Here is a 25,577-nt window from a genome sequence, read left to right as displayed (position 1 = left end):
TGGTAAGCATCTTTGGTTATAGGTAGCTTAAATGCAAAAAAAGAGAAAGAGGAGAAGGAAGGAAAGAGAGACTGACTCTAATTTGCCTCACGTTATTCTAGGTAGTTATTACCACATTCATCTTCCAGAACGAAAAGCCAAGGTTTCTGTACATTTGGCATCATGGTCATAACCCATTCTATCAATTGGATACATTTTTCACTAGATTCCCAGAAATACTTTACCTCAACCAATTTGCTTTTCTCTCACCATTACACAATTAGTCCATTTCTTTTCAGACTCTTCCTCCAGTATAGTACTTGTTCAGCCTATATTTTTCATCTCCTCCCTGCAAACCCAGAATTAAATTTAATTTATCTATTTAAATTTAATTAAATTCTTAAGAATGCTTCTATGATTAAGCCTATCTCATTCTAATAAGCTACATATTCCTTCAACATTTATGCTGTCAATAACAATTTGTGTTATTGTGTGCTTACAATGTACCAGACATTTTCCTAAGCATCTTGAGGTACTATTTCATTTACTCTTTTGTAGAAGCCTTCTTTTACAACTCTTTTATAGATGAGGAAACTAAAGTACAGAATGGTTAAATAACTTGTCCAAAACACACAGCTAGAGAATTATGAACCTGTATCCTAACTAAGAGTCTGATCCCAGAGTCCATATTTTTCACAATGTGGGCTTAATTGCTTAATTCAGGCTCTACTTCTTTTATATCAGTTTTTTCCCAAAATATCTTATATAAGCTAGAGGGATATTATAATATATTGTTTCTCCAACTAGACTGTAGTTGGGGGAAAGTTATTTCTTTTTTCTTTCTCTGACTCCAATATGTACATATGAAATATAGAGAGAGAGAAGTTACTGTGCAATATAAAGTCTTTTCATGGAAGGTATTTTAACTTAAACTTGTTTAAATGAATGTCTGTTAAAAATCTTCATCAGGACTAGAGATATGGCTCAGTTGTACAGCGCATGCCTAGCATGTGCAAGGTCCTGAGTTCAATACCCAGCCCCACAAAACAAAACAAAAAGTTTACATCAAGTCTGCCAAGGGATCAAGTTGTATGTCACATAAAGTCTTTTAAAATATATGTTTGAGTGTTTTGGTTCACACCTATAACCCCAGCTACTTGGGGGGAGAGATCAAGAGGATCATGGTTCAAAGCCAACCCAGACAAAAAGTTAGTGAAACCCCATATCAACCAATAGCTGGCATCCTAGCTACCTGGGAAGCATAATTAGGAGGATCATGGTCCGTGCTGGCCCAGGCAAAAATTTAAGACCCTATCCAAAAAATAACTAACACAAAAAAGCCTGTGGGAGGGGCCCAAAGCACAGCATGCCTGCCTGGCAATATGAGGTCCTGTGGTATTGGGGGTCACATCCCCCAATACCACAATATTCATGTGTGTGTGTGTGTGTGTGTGTATGTGTGTTCGATGGCATGTAAAACACACACCAATTAATAGAAACAGGATTGGCAGAGTGGCTCAAGTGGTAGAGTACCTTCCTCCTAGCAATCAAGAGGCCCTGAGTTCAAACCCCAGTGCTACCCAAAAAAAAGTGATTAAATCCAATTAATAAAAATATCAATTTTCCTGTGACTAAGAAAAATTATAAACAATTTACAAAAAGTAGAAAAATATTAAACAAATATGTGAATGAAATATTTAACCTTGATGATGACCAAAGAAATATAAATGAAAATACTAAATGAAATAATGCATTATACCTATTAAATTATGGGGTAATTAACTAGATGGACAAATTCTGGCAAAATTGGGGTAAAACTGGCACATATAATTGGTAGTTTATAAGCTTGAAAAATTCAGCAATATTTATCAAGAAGCATAAACACATACATACTTTTAACTAGGAATCATATTAATGATAAATTATATTAAGAAAGCAATTCAAGGTATTTTTAAAATTTTAAATAAAGTCATCAATAATGTAAATATTCATTTTGAAAAATTAGAAACAATCAAAAGTCAAAAATAGAGGATCTATCATCAAAACAATTAAAAATATATTATTTATAGGTACACATTAATATTTATGATGTAATGCTAAATTCATGAAGTTAATACAAAATGACACTTATACTACAATTATGCTATGCTAAATATCAGTTTAACATGAATAAGTACTTTATAAGAAAAAAATTGAAAACTAAAGTAGTAAATCCTTGTTAAATTTGTCTGTCTTTTATGCTGTTTTTCTAGTTCTTCCTTTTAATGGTAGAGAGGTTCAAATTCAAATCCTGTGCTTGCTAGACAGGTTCTCTACCACATAAGACATGCCTCATCCCATTTTTCTAGTTCTTATTCTTCATTAAAACATAAATAAACCAATGAAAAATATCTTCTAATATACACTGCAGTCGTTAAAATAACTTTGACACTCCAATTAGGAGAAAATAATTCAAATCTAACTCCTACACTTGGTACTATATAGTAATAGTGTATCAGCAGACTTCATAAATATTTATTATTCATTTTTTGTAAGAATTAAAATTAAATATAAACTTTAGCCCAAACCAGAATGATAATAGGCCCTACAAAAACCCTAAATGATAACAGTCAAAAAACAAAGATAAGGAATATAAAATATGGTACCTGGCACATGCAAAGTGAACTAATATTAGGTACAGTAGACTTTACTCTAAGATTCATGAAAGTTTTATTGTTTGTTAACATACCAAGGTAGCTTTAAAAGTAGGCCTTCCCCGACATGACTGTACTCTCTGCTCTTATTTCCTTCTATTGAAGCATAATGGATGATACTCTATCAAATTATTTTCCTGAAATACTTAATACTTATCCATCCCACAGTTAACAGCTACTGATTGATTATCTTGTCAAATATCATCCCTCCTCCAAAGCCCAGCTTGCATCTATTCCCATACCTGACTCCAAAGCCCCAAAGACTTCCTGACTTCAAAACTTACAAGGGACTATAAACATTACTCAATGACAGAGCACTTGCCTAGAATGCACAAGGTCTTATATTCACTCCCAAATCTTACAAAAAAAATTATAAAGCATTTTTCTCTAGCAGTTTCCAAACCTTGGCACTACTGATATTTGAGATTGAATAGTATTTTTTTGTGTGGAGCTATACATTGCTGATCTTTACTCAATAGATGCCAGCAGTGAATTTCTTCTCTTCCCCCAATCCTGAGCAAATTTATAATTTTTTTATAACAAAAATATGCCTTCTGCCCCCAGGTATTTCCTAGGGATTGAATGTTCCTGGGGGAGGAGGAAGTCTTATGTAATTTAGCATCACTGTTCTGTAGCATTCTTATTTTGAAGGTTAATACATATGGGTTTATGCCTTTGATAATATATGTGCTTTTTAATTAGGTTGTTGTTGATTAATTGATTGCTTCGTTAAGGATTTTTATATCTTTTCTCTTTTGTAAATATCTAATAAATTCCCTACAGACAAATATATGCATTATATTTCTTTGCATCTGCCAAAGATTGATTGGTCTCTGTCTTCTGCTACTTGGAAATTGATTTCATTTTTTCATGGTAGGTAAGAGCAAGGACTCTAAATACAGATACCTCAGTTTTATCATGCATATAAATAATAGAATCTTCTTCATAAAGTTCTTGTGAGGATTAAATAAATTAATATATGTAAAACACTCAAACTAATGTCTGCCCTGAAATACTATTCAAATACTGGCTAGTATGATATGCCTAGAACACCAAAAGATGTAAGTTAGTAGTGTGATTTCTACCCTACCAGAATGTTTTATAACACTGAAAAGAATGAAAACCATATCCAAAAGAATTAGAATACCACTTACAAAGTAAAATGTTACAGAGCTATAATGAATAAGCTGTCACACTGTAGTGCATGAAAGATTACCAATTTAATGGTATATATATTTAGAATTCAATAAAGGGAAAAACCATGCTGGAGTGGAGTGGCAGGAAAAGGAGTATGAAAGGGGTAAAATTTGAGTCAGGCCTTTTTTTGTAATTTTTTAATGAGTTAAGACTTTTAAAACCAAATATTAAGAAGGGAGTAAAGAATCAAGGAAAGGAAGAGTCACCAGTTTATAGCACACTGTTTACAATAGCCAAGATGGGAAACAACCCAAATGTCCACTGACAGATGAACAGATTTTTTCAACAAATGTGGTATGTTCATATCACGAGATATTATTAAAAGAAGGAAATTATTTAAAAAAAAAAGAAGAAAATCCTGCAATAAAATAAATGAGGCTAAAAGACATTACGACAAGTTAAATAAGCCAGTGGCAGAAGACCTAATACTATAAGTCCATTTACTTGAGGTTTCTAAAATAGTCAAACACACAGAAACAAAGAATGGAATGGTAGATGGTAGCTCCAAGGGGTGGAAACTTAGACAAAGGAAGAATTACTTTTCAATGTGGAAAATGTGTCTGTAATTTGTCTGCAGTATGAGTAAGTTCTAGAAATCTGCTCTATATCCTCATGCCTATATTGCCTCAGTGCTCTTTAAGTACTTAGTGTACTTTAAGATATTTTTAAGAAGATAGATTTCATGTTAAGCATCTTTCAAAAAAACCCACAAAAATAACAAAAGAAACTTTTTGGAGGTGAGGGATATGTTCAGTACCTTGGATGTGATGATTATATCATGGGTACATATGTACAAACTCATCAAGATGTATACATTAGGAGGTGGGGCAAAATGGTGGATTATAAGCATCTTCCATTTGACTCCATGAATAAGAGTAACAGTGACAAAAAAAAAAACACGATATCCTGAAGAGATAGAAGAACATATGGAATCAAAAAAGAGGTGATAAGACAACTGAAATGCACAGAGAAACAGAAAGGTAAAAATAGAAAACAGTCCACAACTCAAACACTGGCTCCCCAGGGGAAAGAGGAAGCTGAAGACACAAAGACAAGGTAAGCCAAATGGCAATTCTAGCCCCAGGATAAGCCCACATTTCCCACAAAACTTAAACCCAGTTCTCAGATTTGGTGTAACAGTGACTGCCCTTATGTAGCAGGCTACCTTTCAGGATAAAGGTATTTGTTGCTTCCTTCACAAAGAACTATAGCAAGGCACTAATCCTAAGAGAAGTCCTATTGTTTAAGACTGAGCTACTCTGGGGACTTGAAAACAAGAACAAATATTGCTCAGTGAGTCTTGGGACATCCTGCCACAGTATCTGGGTGGGAGATGGACACAAGAGGTAGTCATAGACAGGGAGAGGGTCTGATTTAAGCTGATTTAAGCACTGGAGAGCTTGGGCAGTGAAGGCTGAAGCGGTCAGTGGTCCTGCCTTGCCTGGCAAGACAGGAGTCTCATCACGTGAGGGGCACTGAAGAAACAAGGCACCAAGCCTAAGGCTGATGGAGTGCTCTGCCTCCAGGAGCCACCCCCGCCTACAAGTATTTGCTGCCAAGTCGGACTGAGACCTCTAATCCTAGGTCTAGAGAATCATGTGATTTAACAAGCCTTATTCCCCACACAGGATGGGGAACTGCTGGGTGGGGTCTGGAAGCACTGGGACTGGCCTCCAAGAACTGCATCCTAGCTGGATCTGTTTGCTGCCAGGCAGGACAGAGAGCTCTGTGACACAGACCCATGGTTCACTGGATTTACCCCCAACCTCCTCCATCCCACAGGGTGTGGATCTGTTGGCTGGAGTCTGAAAGCACTGAGTCTGGCAGCCAAAGTACTTGATTCCCTCAGTTCTTCCTACCATGGCAGAACTCAATGCTCTGTTTGCCACTCCCCTCCACTCCCCCACCCGGCCTCATCAATGCATTCAGGAGATACTCCTAAGCTTGTATTCTTGCTGTGCCTGAGAGCACAAACCAGGGGGCCTGTGGAACAAGTGGAAACTTACCACTTGCAGCCCACAAGCTGCAAAGCTCCTTGCAGCCAGCAGCAAAAGATGATACACAAAGCAGGGAAGCTTCTGTGTGTGTGTGTGTGTGTGTGTGTGTGTGTGTGTGTGTGTGTGTGTGTACAACTATTTTTTTTTATTTTATCGTTTTACATTTGCTCACATATGTACACATTGTTTGGGCCACTCCCCACCCACCTCAAGAAGGGAAACTTCTAAAGTGAAATAAGCCCAGAAGTGGGTAATTGACCCTTGACCAGCCCTACCCTCAGGCCACAAATAGCAACCACCAAGCAGGACCTAAAAGAGACTCCAGTTAGCTTTCCACTATCTGAGTGGTGCTGGAGATCAGTCCCAGCTCCCTGAGCATGTAAGTAAATATTTAGCATATCAAAGGAAACTATTACCAAAATAAAAGGATAACCTACAGAATGGGAAAAATCTTTGCCAACTATTCATCAAAGGATTAATATCTAAAATACATTAAAGTGCTCAAAAAGTTAAACACCAAAAATCCAATTAATAAATGGTCAAATGAATTGAACAGACTGTTGTCAAAAAAAGAAGTGCAAATGTCCAACAAAATGTTCGACACCCTTAGCCATCAAAAAAATGCAAATCAAACCACACCAAGATTCCATCTCACCCTAGTCAGAATGATTATCATCAAGAAAACAAACAACAAATGCTGGAGAGGATGTAAGGGAAAAGGAACACTTATACATTGTTGGTGAGAATGTAAATAGTGCAGCCACTATGGAAATCAGTATAGAGTTTCCTCAAAAAATTGAACTAAAAATAGAACTACCATATGATCCTGCTATACCACTCTTGGGCATATATCCAAAGGAATATAAATCTACATGCAGTACAGATACCTGCATTTCCATGCTCATAGCAGCACTATTCACAATAGCCAAGTTATGAAATCAGCTTAGGTGAACTGATGAATGGATAAAGAAAATGTGATATATATATATATATATATATATATATACACACACAATATACAATGGAGTATTATTTGGCCATAAAGAAAGTAATTATGTCATTTGCAGGAAAATGGGTGGAACTGAAGATTATCATTTAAGTAAACCAGACTCAGAAAGACAATGTTTTTTCTCATATGTAGGATCTAGACCTAAAACAAAGGACATGAATGTAAAAGGGAGACAATTTGATGGGAAAACCAGCAGGTTCAGGAAGGGCGGAAGAAGAGGGTAGTGGGAGTTTACATGATTGAAATACTTTACATAAATGTATGAAAATAGAATAATAAAACCCATTTGAAATTAAACAAAAGGAGAGGTTAAGAAAGAGTTATAGAGGGGGTGGTTTTAATAAAAGCACATTATATGCCTGTATGGACATGTCACAATGAAATCCCTTTGTACAATGAATATATACTATTAAAAAGATGAGTACATTAAATTTACACATATTAAACTCTTATATCAGTTAAAACTAAATAAAACCAAAAGAACTCCAATTCATGAAGCAGATTTTCAGCATATCTGTTTTTCAACAAGAAGAATTCATGATTACTAAAAAATTTCTATATTTCTCTATACTAAGTCTCTATACTAAGTAGTATGAGGAGCACTTTATAGCCTTGATTATATTTAAACTAAATTAATGCTAACATATGGTAGACCACATTTCACAAATGAAAATACTATATATACAAAGGTTAGGTAGCTCATCCAATGACATGTGGTTAGTGATAACACAGAGGGAATTTCAACAACTGTGCTCTCAATCACTATACTAATATCTTTTGCAGGACCTTCTTGTCCTAAATTTTTCTTCAAAACTTTTTCTGTGGCATGTAGAAGACTAAAATAGATCTCTGTCGCTCACCCTGTACCAATATCAACTCAAAGTAGATCAAAGACCTTAAAATAAGGCCTAAAACTGAAACAACTAAGGAAGTGGTAGGAAATACACTGGAACATATAGGCATAGGGAATGATTTCCTAAATAGAACTCAAATGGCTCAGCATCTAAGAGGAAAAAATGGGACTTCATCAAACTAAAAAGCTTCTTCGCAGCAAAAGAAACAGTCACTGCCCACAGGATGGAAGAAAATCTTTGCCAGCTAGATTAGGTACTAATATCCAGAACCTACAGGAAACTCAAAAAACTGAACCCCCAAAGAATCAACATCCCAGTGAAGAAATGGGTACATATATTATACAGGGAATTCTCAAAGGAAGAGGTACAAATGACCAATAAATATATGGAGAAGTGTTCAACTCCCTGGCTATCAAAGAAATGCACTAAGAAACTACACTAAGAGTTCACTAAGATTTCATATCACCCCAGTTAGAATGGCCATATTCAAGGGAAAAGCAACAACAAATGCTGGCAAGAATGTAGCAAAACGGGAATCCTTATTCACTGTTGATGGGAATGTAAATTAGTACAACCATTATAGAAAGCAATATGGAGATTCCTCAAAAAGGCTAAAGATAGAACTTCCATATGATCAGTAATACTACCCCTGGGCTATACCCAAAGGAACATAAGTCAGGATACAATAGAGATACTTGCATGCCAATGTTTAGAGCAGCACTATTCACAATACCCAAGCTATAGAAACGACTCAAATGAATGAATCAAGAAAATGTGGCATATATATACAATGGACTTTTACTCAGTCATAAGGAAGAATAACACCATGGGGTTTGAAGGTAAATGGATGCAACTGGAGGACATCATGTTAAGTGAAGTGCGCCAGGTTCAGAAAGACAAAGGCCACATGCTTTCTCTCATATGTGGAAGATAGATCCAAAGATAAACATATACACAAAAACGAGCATGACTATATACAAACTCATATGGAGAACATGTTTGTAATTATGGAACTACTTATGGAACTCAGGGAAGGACAGAAAGGAAAAGAATGATAGAATATTAACAATATCATAAAAGTAACATCTGTGAAGGTAGAGGATATAACAATAGGTATTGAAAGCTGTTGAAAAATGGGGGTGGGAGTGAGGGGGTAAAGGGAGAGTAATGGAAGGGGTTGAAGGGACCAAAGTAAAGCATACTCACAGGAGAGGATACATCAAGAAATCCTTTTGAACTTTGACTTAGGAATTAATAATGAAAGACAGGACTATAAATTGGTACAGTGAAGGGAGGGTTCTTGTGGAAGGGGGAAGGGGGACCAAAGATATTAAGTTGAGGGAATATGGTTGATGTACTTCTTATACCTATATGAAATAGAACAATGAAACCTCTTGCAATTGATTAAGTGGGGCATGGAGGGGGTTGAGGAGGAAGATGGTGGGGGCAATCTAACCAATGTACAATATAGGCCTATTTGGAATTGTCACAATGAATCCTCCTGTACAATGAATATATCCTAATAAAAAAAAACTTTTTCTGTGGCATATTGCATGAGCATTTTTTTTTTTACTGTATGCTGAACATAAAGCATTTTTTGGTTTTTATTGGCACTTTGGTTGTTCTTCATATAGGACAGTCTTGACCAACATTATTTCAGTCAGTTACAGTAATAACCTTAATACCTATAGTGACTATCAGAAACTCATTCATACACTCATACTAACTTCCAATATCTTTGTAATTAAAACATGTTTCATAGAATTTATTAGGATTATATTTACTAACTTTCCCAATAACATACATCAAAATGAAATGAAACCAACTCCAACTGACTGCACAATCCTTATTACTATGTCAATGCACAGTATCTCCACATAAAGTTGGAGGTAAGATTAGAAAGGTGAACTGAAACATTCATTTAACTAACTATATAATTTTTACATGATAGCCTTAGAGACCCTAAAAAGTTTAGAAGTGTGGCAGTGAAATGTTGAAAGCAGTATTTCAGGAAAATGTTTGATACTGGTATGCAGGACACCAGAGGAGAAAGAAAATGCCAAATAAAACATCTGAGAAACAATAATCAGGAGTAAGTGTAAAAGACATTTAAAAACAACAAGAAAAAATAGCAACTATGAAATATTGGATATTTGGCTAACTAGAACAGCAGAACGTATGAATCCCACTAAAACATAACTACCATTTCATAATCACATCCGAAATTTGTAAAAGACACATACACATGCCATTTCCCAGATTAGTAATCAACTGGGAATTCAATCTCAACTCATTCTGCATCGACTTCCACACACTGGAAATGCCCTCCATGGGGTCCCTTCTTTACCTTCATGAAGCTAACTGCAGCACACCTCCTACTGTAACATACAAACACATAAAAACATACACACATACACACACACACACACACACACACAGTTCTTGTGACTCTATGTTTTGTGCAGTTTCTCTTACAAAAAGGACAATCAACTCATTTATTGAGCACCCACTGTTGGCATCTTCATCATCTCAACAAATCTTTAAGACAATCCTCTGGAAGTAAATTATTTTCCTTACTTACAGAGAAAGAAACAGGGCTGACAGAGCAGCTCAAGTGGTAGAGTGCCTGCCTAGCAAGCGTGAGGCCCTGAGTTCAAACCCCAGTATAGTAAAAAAAAAAAAAAAAAGTGATAAAGTAGGGCTCAGGAAGTTGATCAAGCACCAAAGTTGGGAAAGAAAAGGGAGATAAAGAGAGAATACTACTTTTATTTCATATAATTTAGGGGAAGAACATGTTCAAGGTATACTGTATGTATGTATGGAATTATCACAATGAAATCCCCTTGTATTATTAATGTATGTTAATTAAAAAATAAAATTTAAAAGGATATTTTAATTTAATATATTTTGCTATTTATAAAACACATTAACATTAATTATTTCACCTCATGCTAAAGATGATTCTGCTCTCAGTGGGAGAACTTTTTCAGGGATCACTCGTTAGATAACATTATATAAAGCTACTAGTCCATACTTAGGTATGGAGATGTCTTTCTCCCAAAATACCAGCTTCCTTAATGCTCCCTGTAATTGGCAAGATCTCTATTTCCCTGAAGAGTGTACTGAGTCATCCCTTCTTCAGAAACCAATTTTAAATGTTCATCCCATGTATGAAATCATACCCTTGGAAAGACTAAGCGTGGGCAGAGAAATAACAAAAGCAGCTGATCTATATCCAAGACATTCTTATCTGTCCAGTGGAGAGAAGCCCATCCTTGTTGACATTAACTTTTTAAGTAATTCAAAGACACCTCACAAACCTGATTTGGTACTAATGCTTGGAAGCAGCATTATCTAAAGAGTGAAGGGACAGGTGTGCCCATTGATTTGTTTTATTCACAGAGAATATTCTAAATTATGTCCCTTTCCTCACAAAGAATTTGCACCAAAGGTTTATCCCAAGTGATTCTGAAGACAGTCCAATTGAAATTTCTTTCAAAAGCTTGGCTATTTCTAACCAATTATCTTCAGATACAAAAATACCTAAGAAATTCTGGGGAAAATCACAACACTATCACTATCCATGTAACATTTTTATCTTCTCTTTCAAGACCAGGAAGGTATTTTATTGTTGAGAAAGAGAGTGCAAGAGCAGAATGTGTGTGTGTGTGTGTGTGTGTGTGTGTGTGTGTGTGTGTGCGTGTGCGTGTGTGTGTGTGTTGTGTTGTGTGTTGTGTGTTGGGGGAAGGGAAAGGAGTTATTTTACTATAATAAACAGGAAGGTGAAATCCTGAGAATGCTGGCATGGGGTCACTAGCTTTATCTACAGATAAACACTTGTACAAAACAGATAATGGCTTGTTTTGCCCCTATTTTACATATATTTCCCCCAGCTCACCAAAATGACTGTCTTCAAAGCCTACGTCCATTATTCCCTTACTGTCTTCCCTGCAATCGAGTTCTCTGAATAAATACAGGGGCTGAGTTACAATTAAAAATAATGAGACCCTACAGGGCCAATGTCCTTGCATGCAATAAAAGGGTGTGGACTAATTGCAGGAGCAGAGATTTTTTTTCCTTCATTTTGCTTCACTTTGATTGGTGGATTGGCACTTTAAATAAAGGTTTCTGATCATCCTTGAATGAGATGTACAGAGCAAGTCCCAGGCACAGTCCAGAAAAAAATTACTCTTCTTTTCTTAGAACTATCTTGATTGGTATCATCAGGCCCTGAGAGCACAGTGAATGTCAGGATCTAAGGTAAAATGTGATTTTATGATTTCCATGTTTCCTGTAAGTTCTTTTCTCCTATCTCCAGGCAGCCTTTATAAAGAAGATTTATCTTCATTTGTTACCAGATGCTGAATAATAGCTTATTGTGATCCATTAGTCTGTTCCAGAGAAGACATGACTACCACCTATCCAGCTAAGCAGAAAGATTTATCTATAACCCTTTTTAAATATTTGTGATTATTAATCCAGTGACAAACTTAGAAAAGTACAGAAGATGAGCAAATCTCTTTGCTATTTAGATTTCCATCCATGTAAGACTAAAGAGCATTTTGAACTTACAGAATAAAGAAATAATTCATTTTAGGAAGGAAAACTGAATTTAGGGGTATATTTTTCACAACTATCAAAGAAAATTAAAATATTCAATTACTTTAACTAGAAAAGATAGTTTTGCCATGGTTGTATGGATAACCTAAATATCAAATGATATGCCCTATATATCTGCAAATGCAGGTCTGTTAGGAATGATTGTTGGTTGCATTACATTATAAGTGCATTTCAAAATTTGTCTCAGAAGTTAGGCACAGTGTAAACTATGAATGGTATTTGACATTCCAACATCTTATTTCACTTTTGAAATTCACAGCATTTAAAGAATATCCATGAGGCTATATCTAACTATTCAATTAAACTGTAGCTCCATTAAAAGGTCCTTAGATATTAATTGCTTGTCAAGTCATTCCAGGAACTATTAAATACAATCAGTTGTTTAGCAATATTTTGGGTTTTATCATTTTTTAAAAATCTGATTGTTTTGGACAAACAGAGACATTCATTTTTTAAAATGTCCTTTAATCATTCTGAAGTAAAAATTCATCTAATTTAATTTTCCAACTCAATTGTATTTTAGATTCCACTTTTCAAAATGAAGGACCTGATACTGTTCCTGTGCCTTCTGAAAATTAGTTTTGCAGTGCCGGTAAGTCTAACTTCCAAAGTGTCCTAGGCTCCTTGAGGGTTGGACATCAAGCAATCCTGAAAGGACATTAGCTGAGAGCCTATGCATGGACTCATTTACTTTAATTCAGTAGTATAACTCCTAGCAAATCAAAAGTCATACAAGCCCAGATTCCATTCTTACCATCTAAAAGCAGTAAATCAAATACAATTTTAATATTCCAAACAATATTTAAAATATTTCAAAGACAATTTCTAAGTATTATTCTACTCTTTGACAGTTAATAGTCTCCACAATGCCATGGTACAATTTTATTATCAATTCCTTGTTATCATGAAATTGAATGGAAAGAGGAAATTTCTCTGAAAAAAGTACAGTACATTTTCTTCATCATATAAAGGACAGCATTAGTCAAATTACTATGGTTACCAAATGATCTAGATAATTCCAGTTAAAGCTAGTAATTAACTAACAAATTTACTTCATAGAGATGACAGCTCTAAAATATATGACAATGGGGCTAACTGTATGTTAGTCCCACACCTGACCCATTCTATTATCCACTGAAAGTGCTCTTTGAGTACTGAACTACTTCAACCAGGAGTATGCCATTCTGCTATCACCAAATGTTATGTAGAGGCTACGTAACAATACCTTGTCTCCAAAAAAATCCAATTTGTTCCAATTTCTACTCTTCAATTCTCCATTTTTCCATTGCTATTTGTGTTTATTAACTTGTAAAAATATTAGAATTGTTTAAAAAGAGAAATATCTTAAATTTTTAAAAGCTAACTATAAATATAGTTATATTTTTGAACAGCTTTTAAATGAACACTTTAAGTATAATAGTATAGTACTTCGTGCTAGAATACTTTTTATTTAAGGAAACATACTTTTAGTACAATCTAAAATATAAATCAATGGTGTAATACACAAAATAATCTTTCACTAAAGATGATGGAGGGCTTGTTGAAGCCTTTTGAATGAGAAGCAAGCTACAATTTGCACATTATTTTTTTCAATTCCATGATCCCACACCATATTCCAGAAAACAAAAGCATACAGATTTGTGGAAAACACAAAAAAAAAACTCAGATTATTTTTATGCTTTTTATATGATAATGTTTTAAGAACATCAAATACTCTCAGTTTTATATTTTATTGCTTTATTTTACCATTCATTGTGTTTAAGTCAAAATTTGCTTTTAAAGCAACATAGCATTAAAATGCACACAAAAGATAGATTATCATGTGGAACCAAAATTATTAAATATTACATTTCTCCCAAATAACTTAAATTCTTCTTCATTCTATCAAAAAGACCAAATCATTTGAGTAATCAATATGGTGGCCTCTCAGCTAGCCCTTAGATAGCAGGGTAACTTTCTATTCCCAGAATGCATTTAAGAGAGTTTCTTTCCAAGAAAAGTCAAAATTATTCTTATTTCCACTTAGGCATTTCCTCAGCAGCCTGGGACACCGGGTATAGCACCACCAGGCATGGCTAGTTTGAGCCTTGAGGTATGTAGTACTAGAGTTTTTACCAATCACCTTTATATTAGTATGCCCCTGATTGTGGAGAGATATGATGAAAGTCAGAAGTACGCGGCTATTATCCTGAGCAGTCCTAAAGAAGTTAATGACACTTATTGGAGTTTTAACTTATAACTCTTGGGTGTTTAAAGTTTTAGAACATCATCTGTACATGAATCAAAGCAATACTAATAATAATTAATATATGCTATATATACACATTAATGCAATTACTACATTAATTTAAAATATTGTTATATAGTCACAAAGAGTTTATAAAAAGCCCTGCTGTTCATAGTATCTTACATAATAAAGTTCTCATGAAGAAAACTTATTATACAAAATTTTTTATCAGAAGTTTATAAATAGCATTATTACACTATGTATGATACCTCCTGTATAACCTGTATTTGCTTTATTATAGTTCTCATAAATAATGTATCTTCTGTTTAGAGATTCTCAGCAAAAAATAGAAATTTTTGACAATATCAGTTAAAAGCTGACAGTTATAAATAGAAGGATATTTATGAGATCATAAATTTCACTATTTTTCACAAGGTCTCACAAAATTTCCTTATATCATAACAAATTATGGGCAGTCAATATATGCATGGGGAAGATGTTCATATGGTAGCTAATGTCACTGAGATTTTGTTGTGTTTTGTTTTCCCTCACTTTCTAGCTTAAACTCAATTCAAAGCACTCTAAACTTCCTATTGAAACTGGCCTGGGCAGAACAGGTTCTGCCTGGAAACAAGGGGTGGGATGTGAGGGGGAGGGGGCAAGGGGCAGAGGGAAGAGATGGCCCAAACAATGTATACACATATGAATAAACAAATAAACAATTTTAAAAAAGAAACTGGCCTGGGTGTAGTCATGCATGCTTATAATCCCAGCACTCATAAAGCTGATGAAGAAGGATCACAAGTTTAAGGCCAGCTTGTGCTACATAGCAAGGCTGTCTCAAAAAAGAAAGAAAGAAAGAAAGAAACTGACTTTCTGTAGAAATGGTGGTATTCTTGACAATCTATCCAGATAACATTTCTTCCAATTTTTTTTGTATTTATTATTTTGAGGTTTTTACTGTTTGGGAAAAGGATAAGAGTTGATTTGCAATTTATTTTTTCAAATTTCTCTTCAGGCTGAATTTATAAAAGTCAAAGTAATTTAAGAGGGTGAAAACGAGTTAATGAAGCAATATACTCACAATTACAGTTATATTGCAGTTGAATGAGCTATTTTCCCTTGTTTCAATTTGACTTTCACTGGTACTTTTTCTTCTTTAATAAAAGGCAAGTGATAAAAAAGCAAGCTCATTGTTTTAATAGAATAACAACAAAATGGCAGACCTAAACTTTACATATCCATTTTCAGTGATGATTTGTGTCTATTTTTGTTTTATTCAAATTGACCCACCCCAAACTTTGTGTCGAGAACGTTAAATGTGATAAGAAATCAGTTGTCATGAAATCACAGATAATATATGTGACATATGCTGATCCACTTTTTTTCTTGATAGACAATGAGACAGCTGGGAAGTCTGCAGGGATTAAATGCACTTTCTCAGGTAATTATATTTTCAAGTATTTCTTATTGCAAGTAGTAATAGTGGTAACTGTGATAGCAGCAGCATTATAATTCATAAAATTTATGAATAGACAATATCCTAAATATTGACAGAGCAAATAAGTAATAAGCCTAAAGCAAAACAAAGTATGCAAGCAGAGAAAAATAAGAACAATTTTGACCAGCACTCAGAAAGCTAATGTAGGAGGATTGTGAGTTTGAGGCTAGTCTGGGCTACATAATGAGTACAAGGCAGCCTAAGCCACAATAGCAAGGCTATCTCAAAAAAACAAAAATAAAATAAAAAACAATATTGAATTTTCTTTAGGTAAAAAAAAAATCCCTTATTGCACTATCAATTTTAATATATAACCCAAAATACAAGTGCTTAAAAAGCTAAATCTCAAGGAAGTTTATGAAAATATTATAATCTGATCCAGAATACAATTTAAGTCTGCTAGAAGGGAGAGTTTATTTATTCATTTTACATTAACCAACATCACTTTTACTTTTTGTTTTCATTGCATAATATTGAAATATAGCCATTTTTTTCTCAATGTCTGTAGTATTCTAGATTTGGCTTTGGGAAAGCACTGAATACTTTGTGGTTGCATGGTCTTCTTCCACCACATGCCTCTTTTCCATGGATGAGACCAAGAGAACATGAAACTCAACAGGTAAGTTAACTGCATCAATGTGTTTGAAATTGCAAGCTTAAAATCTTTCCCTACTTGTTTTCTTGATGTTATGGTACCTACTAGCAATAAACAAGAACTACTACTTAACAAAAAATTATCCTAAAACCAAATAAATAAAATCCTGTAACTGCTATTATTACTTTTTTTATATTTTCAGCCCATTTGCATATTTATTTCAAATAGAAAGATAAGACCTCCAAAATATAAGAGATCTAACATTAAAGATATCAGCAATCACAATGCATAGGTAATCCTCAAAAATGAAAACAGACTTTACAGTGAACAATTTCCATTTTTTAAAAAAAATTTGCATAAGTGATTACCCAAAGGCTAATTTCAAATGATAAAAACATCTTGGTTAAAACACTATGAACCCTATAGAACTCAATAAATATACCAATCTGTTAACCATTATTTAAGAGGTGCCTAATAAGTGTATTGACCAAAGTATGGTTTGGGAATGAAAATAAAGACATTTTAGAACAGCTCCAAAGCTCAGGAAATTTCAAATCTCTCTGGGGATCAGATATTTCTTGAGGTGCTAAATTGTGAGGTAGAAGTAATGAATGCCATAGGAGTCTAGACATGGGCAACAGTTGAAGAGGCAAAGCATTGCCAAATTATTATGAGACTTCCATGTCATTTTGAGGAGTTTGTAGGTAAGCTAGAAACAATTCAGAGCAATTCACCACAAGTACTTTCTAAAAGAAGCAAAAGGGCTATGGTGATTTTAATGGGAACTTTTAATTCCAGATGACCTTCCACAGCAGGAGTATCACCTACCAGGCCCCATCTAGTAGACAATAAGTTATATTAATGGTGATTGCTTTGTTACTTGATTGTTTCCATAATGGACTCCATGATAAAGGAATTTAATTGATATTTTATTAATTGTTCTTAATCTTTTCATCAACTCACAAAATAAAATAAGTATCCACCATGTGCCAAGCATTTGTTAAAAGCTATATTAATATATTAAATACAAACATGAATAAGATATATTATTCTCTCTCAGTTGACTGGAGGACAAGTATTTACGACAAATAATTATAATCCAGTGAGAAAGTGATAAAATAAGCATACATAGAGGTAGTCATGGCAACTAATGGAAGGAAATAACTCATTCCATCAGAAAGTTCAGGTAGGTACCTTTCCATCTTCCTAAGCAATGGTATTCCCAAAGGAGGTACAGGAACAAGCACACACAACTTTGTAAAATTACATCAATTCTGCCTCCTATGCAAATTCTGCTTCAAGACAAGTCTCTTAGTCTCCCTTCCAAATAAAAGGCATCCAAGCCCTTTGACTGTGGAAATTCTAGGCACCACAGCTCAAAAAACTCTCTCTTCCTGACACTCTTTTCAAATTTCTCTACAGTATGAATATTCTTTGCCTGTGCATCCCCCACCTCTCCCATCACAGCCACCCCTGCATCCTCAACAGTCAGGACTGAAACCTTTCCTCCAGCCCACTGCTGCAACTGCCTTCCAGGCCACAGCCCAGAAGGGAGGGCCTCAGCCTCCAATGCACCCAGGACAGCTGCCCTTGCAAGATGGAGAAATACCAGCGCTTCAGCAACAAGTGGCACCATCAGAGAAGCCACCAACACCTGAGGTGATTGTTTTCTCTGAAATCAGATCAGGTTCATCTACTATTCTGATGAAAGAAAAACAATATGCAGGGCATATTTAAATAATCATAGTGCTCATACCTATTGCATTAAGATACAAATTTCTTATCAATATACCTTTTATTCTGAGAACTAAGTTTTTTAGTCAAACATAAATATCCATTTCTATCCTTAGCTTTCAGAGACAGGGAACACATTCTAAAAGATCTGGTGCCTATAATACTTAGTTTCTTAGTTACGAAAGATGAAAGTTTCATAAGAAGCAGGCCAGCCCAGAAAAATCTGGGCTATCTATCATTGGGGGATTTTTGTGTTGGTAAGGACTGGAGAGAGTGAGTGATTGATCCCTCAACATAACAAGAAGGATTTTGAATCTGCAGAGACGTGCCAACCATGAAAAAGTACTTTGTAAATCTAGGCATAGTGGTTCACAGCTGTAATCGCAGCACTCAGGATTGAGTTGAAGCAGGAGGATTGTGAATTCAAGGCCAGCCTGGGCTACAAAGCGAGACTCTGTCTCAAAATACCACCAAAAAAGTGCCTGGTAATAATGTGAAGAAAAGAAGAATGGACAGAAAAAGGAAGGAACCACACAACTAGTATGCTGCAGGCATACAAAATAATCCCCTGTCATCCTGACTACAATCCTACAAAGATAAATATGATAATCCTTTTTAAATACAAGTAAAGAGACATTTAGAGGTTATAATAAAACTTACCCAGGATGAAATATAAACTAAGTGGCAGAATCAAGTATGTACCAATTCTAAAATCCATTACTTCTTTTTTTACTCAGTAAATTTTAGCAAATCAATGCCAGACATGCCTCATCTCCCTAATACATTTGAGTCATGTCAGTAAAAGAAAATTTTAAACTCTAGGGTATCCCTCCAAAAGACTAAAAGACAGTAAAATGGAAGAATAAATTTTAAATTGTTTCCTTTTAATTGTAAACAAGATAAATGTGTATTTCATTTACTTCGTCTATTTTAACTGGTAACTTTAATGTTTATCTCTGATATAGATCCCAGTGATGGATTTTGCTGGCCCAGAACTTCCAACAGTAAGTACAGATCTCAAAATATAATTCTTGGGAATAAACAGTCCCTATATTTCAAAAAGGTTGGATGTAATTTTTAAATTGTCCTATTTATCCATGAACATGAAGTATTATGATTTTCTAAATATTAAGTACTAAGTTTTCATACTAACCTATCTGAAAATGTTTCATATAATTTGGTCCCAGTAATGGAACCAAATGAAAATAAAACTTTTTGAAAAAAAAAGAAAGAAAGAAATTACTGGAATGGCAATTTGCCTGTGTGAATTATTTATTTTGTTTTCTATCACTTAAAGGTGTTCCATTTAGCCCGTTTGATATCTAGGGGGCCAATACCACAAAGTAAACAATCTACGGTAATTTTTTTATTCATTTCTGTTTTAAATTTACTTAAAATTTTTTCCTTGGGAAATGCATTTTTATAACTATTTTATTCTGTATAGCTTTATCCAGGAATGTTTTACATGTCATATGGAACAAATCAACTGGTAAGTCCATATTCTATTTAAAAAAAAACATCATTTTAATTAATTGTCCTCTTAATAGCTAAAATTATAAAATCCAGATCTTATACAAGATATTCCAAATAAATATTCCCTAAGTGACCTCATTAGGTACTAAAATAGTAAGGTAGCACATTTCCTTATTCACTAATTGTAGCCAGATACACACACACAATGGCATTAAAGAAAAGCTAAATTTTACATCTAGCAAATTGGCTACATTTATTCAATAATGACTCAGCCTCAGCTCTCTACTATGCCTCTAGATACAGCATTAATATTAAGACTTAAGGGAATACAAAGTGACTCTGAACTTTGTGTTATCTACTTTGAGGAGATAAGAAAGTAATAGAAGGCAGCTGGTTCAAAATATGATGCAGTGTTTCTTTTTGAACAGAATGCCCCTGCCAGGCTTGGCTTCATGAGTTCAGAAGAAATGCCCGTGAGTAATATCTTCTAACTCTTCTTAAGACAGTGGCCAGGGATCAACAGTGCAAGAAACACTGGCTATGAAAGTAGCCAAAGAAGCAAAGGACTTAGGTTCTTCCACTCCAAAATCAAAAGCTTAATTGAAGCAATACCAAAAGATTTCATCACCTTTGCTATATAGTCATTCATTTCTGAGTGATGACCATTCTTCAGCATAGGGTTTGTCTCATTCATCATATACGAACAGAAGAGACAGTTCTCCTCACAGGCCATCATCACTGAACTGCAAACAGTTCAAACCAAAAAGTGTATGTGTGGTTCATACAGAGTTCCTATTCCTTTTAGCACCAAAAACAAAAAACAAATTCAGCAGGAGCAGAAAGCAATTCAGACCTCAAAATTAAAAGATCAAAAATGAAAAGAAAATTAATCGAGCCAGAAATTGGATTATTATCACAGTGTATTGAGTCAATAAGAGTATATTCTTTTATCATTATCTGTCTATATCACAAGTTTCATACTTGAGATTAATAAGCCTCTTTTATGAGGAACTTTTCCCTCAGAAATTTGTACATTATGTCTATTAAAGCAAAAAACAACAACCACAGTGAATTAACAAGTCATTGTCAACTACCTATTCTATTGAATTAATAAATATATATACATGCTAATCACTAAAAGAAAACTCACATCTCAAAATTTTTAGTGCCTTCTGTGCCTGACACATAGGAAGATACTATACAGAAAATTAATTTTTTATGGGACTAGGGTTTTGAACTCGGGACTTTACGCTTGCAAAGCAGGCACTCAAAATACATAAAATTCCTGTTTTTAACAATCTTGACAGTCTGATGAGTGGAAAATATTGATACAATACAGAGAACATCAAATTCATAAGTAAAAACTAATGGCTGTTTTATTGGAAGGAAAGATAGCCTAGCCCAGGAATTCCCAGTGCCATCTGTGGATAAGGTGATGTGAAAGCTGAGACTTAGTGAAGAGCCAGGAAAAGGTAGAAGGAAAAATAAGTTGAGTAACTAGTTATTATCTTATCATATTACTCTGCTTCAATTATAAAAAACACACAAAAAAATTTCACAAAAAAAAGTTGATGATAGGATATATGTGAGTCAAAACCATGAGGAAATTAGAATATCTACACGCAAGTCACACAGCCCTATTCACTTGCAAATAGTTCCAGATTTTGGTTCCCATATTTCTGGTAGCAAAGGTAGAGGGGAAAAAAAAGTTCTGAAATTCTACAAGTCCACAGGAAGAAACTATTTTAGTTCCTCCAGAGAAATCAAGCTTTTTCTTATACTTTGTCAAAAAAAAAAAAAAAAAGAGAGAGAGAGAGAGAGAGAAAGAAAGACAGAAAAAGGAACGAAGGAGAAAAAAACAAAAAAAAAAAAGAAAAAGCCCTCTTACATGAGATTTCATTTGTTTACAAAACACTAAGAAATGCCAATGGCAAGATCCTCCAAAACACCCCTCAGAGCAAACAGTGATGGATTTCGGCTTTTATGATGGTAGTGTTCATTTCAACTGCTTGATGATTTCTTAAAATTAGCATGGTGAAAAGTGGAGACCCTTCACCGAAGTGGACTCCTCACTGCCAAGTTACATGGAGAATACTCTCCATTATATTTCAAAGCTTGTTTAGCAAGAAATGTGCTTTCACAAAGCTGTCAGCCAACTCCTTGCTCTCACCAGTTTTTATATAGCTTTGCAGTGTATATGACCAGGTATAATTACATGTCATCATTAATAGCATGTACTAATGGTGTCTTTGGTGAATGTTTGTTTTCCAGGGAGCTAGAGGCCCCATGGCCTATGGAGCTATGTTCCCAGGATTTGAAGGCCTGAGACACAGTCTTAGAGGAGTTCACCCCAATCCAGCCCTGGGTGGAGATTTTACTCTGGAATTTGACTCCCCAGTGTCTGTAACCAAAGGCCCTGAGAAGGGAGAAGGAGGTGCACAAGGCTCCCCACTTCAGGAGGCCAACCCAGAAAATCCAGAAAACCCAGCACTCCTTTCACAGATAGCAACTGGTGCCCATGCAGGGCTCCTTGCTTTCCCTGATGACAACATTCCCAGCCTGGCAAGGGGTCCTGCAGGGCAGAGGCAGGGACCCCCTGGGATCACGCCAGCAACTGCTGACCCACTCATGACCCCTGAATTAGCTGAAGTTTATGAGACTTATGCTGGTGATGTTACCACACCCCTGGGTGAGGGAGAAGTAACCATGGATACCACAATGTCCCCAGACACTCAGCAAACATTGATGCCAGGAAACAAAGTGCACCAACCCCAGATGATGCATGATGCGTGGCGTTTCCAAGAGCCCTGACAATCTTGAGATATCAGCTACTTTCTATATGCACAAGCTTCCCAGCTTTGTCCCCATAGTGTATCTTTTTGCTAAAACACTTATTACCCTTCTGCACCAAAGGCATTAAAAGCACAAGCATGTATTAATAAATACAAGTGGCTAGAAATAGTATAGGTCCCCTTCTTGCTTTCATTCTCTCATTGAAATAAAATGTGTCAACTGTCTCTGTGATTTAGAAATACTCTTAATAACATCAGAGCAAATCTTAAGAGTCTCAGCTTTGTTAATCTTGTTTCTTAGCAGTTTTAGGCATTATAGAATTTCTCTTACTAGCATAACACTATTATATCCAGGAAATGTGGCACCACTTTTTTCTCTAAGCAAAGGCACATAGTCACAGAATTCTAAGGTATTTCATTTAAACTCTATTAAATAAGGATGGTGGGCAATCCCTGGCTGGTATTACTGGGCTTAATATATTGGATTTAAAGTTCTCATTTGTAGAGCATTATATTTAATCTAGTAAAAGAAAAACAATTAGCCTATTTTAAATAAAGAATTTTTCTCACTGAAAATATCAGGAATCGTAGGCTTATTATTTATATATTTAAATATTTAAGAAAAGCATTCTTATGCCTTACATTTTCTATTCATTAACTCATTTTATACACTTCATTTGTTTTACATGTAGTTTATTGACTATCTACCTAAATCCCAGGTATTGTGCAAGACATCAGGTATATAGTCCCTTCCTTCAAAGATTACAACAGGCATGACTGACAAGTAGATAATCATAACAATAACAAAAACACCCACTCCAAGCCAAGCTCAATCACTTTACAAATACTGTCTCACAATAATACTGCAAAACAGACTCACCCCATCATATGTGAAAAATGCTATAAAAAATACCAAATACAAGATGCCCCTGGAATCACAGAGAAAAGGCTCCTAATCCAAGCTAAGCAACATTGAAGGGGCCAGTAGGGATGAGACAAGTTGTCTTAGAATAATATCAAAAACGTGTCCAGAATGAGGCCTCCAAAAAGAAGAAATGCAGGAAAAGTCATGTATGAATTAGCTTATTGCTGTGAAATAGAACATGGAAAAAGGGGGTGAAGAAAATTACCTCTGCTTGTTACCAGGACTAGTTACATGTTCATCACAGTGTGTGCCTAAATTAAGATGTTGCAAGTCCAGATCTTGTCATCCCTGAGAATTAGCCTTCTCCTTCACTCAGACAACCTCTCCTAAGATGCCCAGCTGAGATCTTAGACTCCATGGTACTTAGACTCTTCTCCATCCCCTGATGACTTTAGGGGTGCAGGCAAAGAAAAAGAGCCCTGTTAGAATAGCCATCATTAGCAACACCACCAACAACAGGTGTTGGCAAGGTTTTGGGGAAAAAGGAACACTCTTACACTGTTGGTGGGAATGTAAACTAGTACAACCACTCTGGAAAAAAATTTGGAGGCTACTTAAAAAGCTGGACATCGATCTACCATTTGATCCAGCAATACCACTCTTGGGGATATACCCAAAAGACTGTTACTCCAGAGGCACCTGCACATCATGTTTATTGCGGCACTATTCACAATAGCCAAGTTATGGAAACAGACAAGATGCCCCACTACTGACGAATGGATTAAGAAAATGTGGTATCTATACACTTTGGAATTTTATGCAGCTTTGAAGAAGAACGAAATGTTATCATTCGCTGGTAAATGGATGGAATTGGAGAACATTCTGAGTGAGGTTAGCCTGGCCCAAATGACCAAAAAATCGTATGTTCACCCTCATATGTGGACATTAGATCAAGGGCAAACACAACAAGGGGATTGAACTTTGATCACATGATAAAGCGAGAGCACACAAGGGAGGGGTGAAGATAGGTAAGACACCTAAAAATCTAGCTAGCATTTGTTGTCCTTAACGCAGAGAAACTAAAGCAGATACCTTAAAAGCAACTGAGGCCAATAGGAGAAGGGGACCAGGATCTAGAGAAAAGGTTAGATCAAGAAGAATTAACCTAGAAGGTAACACACATGCACAGGAAATCAATGTGAGTCAACTCCCTGTATAGCTATCCTTATCTCAACCAGCAAAAACCCTTGTTCCTTCCTATTATTGCTTATACTCTCCCTTCAAAAAAATTAGAGATAAGGGCAAAATAGTTTCTGCTGGATATTGGGGGGGTAGAGGGGAGGGGGAGGGGGTGGAGTGGGTGGTAAGGGAGGGGTGGGGGCAGGGGTAGAAATGACCCAAGCCTTGTATGCACATATGAATAGTAAATAAAGAAAAGAAAAAGAGCCCTGAGGTGCCTCCCAACCTGGCATACTTCAGGAGTCTTAGGAGGAGCATGCTGCCACCATTTACTGCCTCCCTCTCTTCACACAGGCTCTCCCTACTCTATTGACTAGAGCTGAGAGATGCAAAAGATAATAACTCTGTGTGCCTCCCTTAGTGACTGAAAAAGGTTAAGGACAGAAGAATAACTTCCATAATAGCTACAAGATACTCACTGAGTCCCATCTTCACATTCCAGACAGTCTCCTAAAAGTCAGTACGGAAAAAGACACACAGACAGATCTGGGTTCAATGCTTGACATCACATTTTACAATCTATAAGACTTTAGATGGGAAACTTAATCTGTCTGTGTCTGTATTTTATATCTGTAATAGGGCTACTGCCTAGCTCACAGGCCTATCATAAGAACTAAATGAGCTTAACTACATAGATGAAATTGCTGAATCATAGTTTCCTTCTTTTCCAACTGATCCACTTCATAAAAAGAATTCAGCAAACTAGCAGCAATAACAATGGAAGAATGGAATTACTCCCATTATCTGATGAATTTGTGCTTTTCCATTCACACTCTATGCATTGCCCATCTGGTCCTACTTT

The 25,577-nt window shown here is 35.4% G+C and overlaps 1 protein-coding gene across 1 annotated transcript; it reads left to right on the top strand.

Annotated features, from left to right (window-relative positions):
- The first annotated feature begins 11,883 nt into the window (after positions 1-11,883).
- On the top strand, positions 11,884-22,941 carry Ambn (ameloblastin). The gene is made up of 11 exons (XM_020158774.2): positions 11,884-11,989; positions 12,873-12,941; positions 14,376-14,441; positions 15,973-16,020; positions 16,586-16,696; positions 18,095-18,331; positions 19,372-19,410; positions 19,704-19,763; positions 19,851-19,895; positions 20,308-20,352; positions 22,151-22,941. Exons 1-11 carry the CDS (start codon positions 11,975-11,977, stop codon positions 22,688-22,690), a joined length of 1,275 nt encoding a protein of 424 aa, XP_020014363.1. The 5' UTR covers positions 11,884-11,974; the 3' UTR covers positions 22,691-22,941.
- The last annotated feature ends 2,636 nt before the right edge of the window (positions 22,942-25,577 follow it).

The sequence above is a fragment of the Castor canadensis genome, chromosome 9, assembly GCF_047511655.1.
Source record: "Castor canadensis chromosome 9, mCasCan1.hap1v2, whole genome shotgun sequence".
Taxonomy (NCBI): domain Eukaryota; kingdom Metazoa; phylum Chordata; class Mammalia; order Rodentia; family Castoridae; genus Castor; species Castor canadensis.
This window is presented reverse-complemented; position numbering and strand designations above follow the sequence as displayed.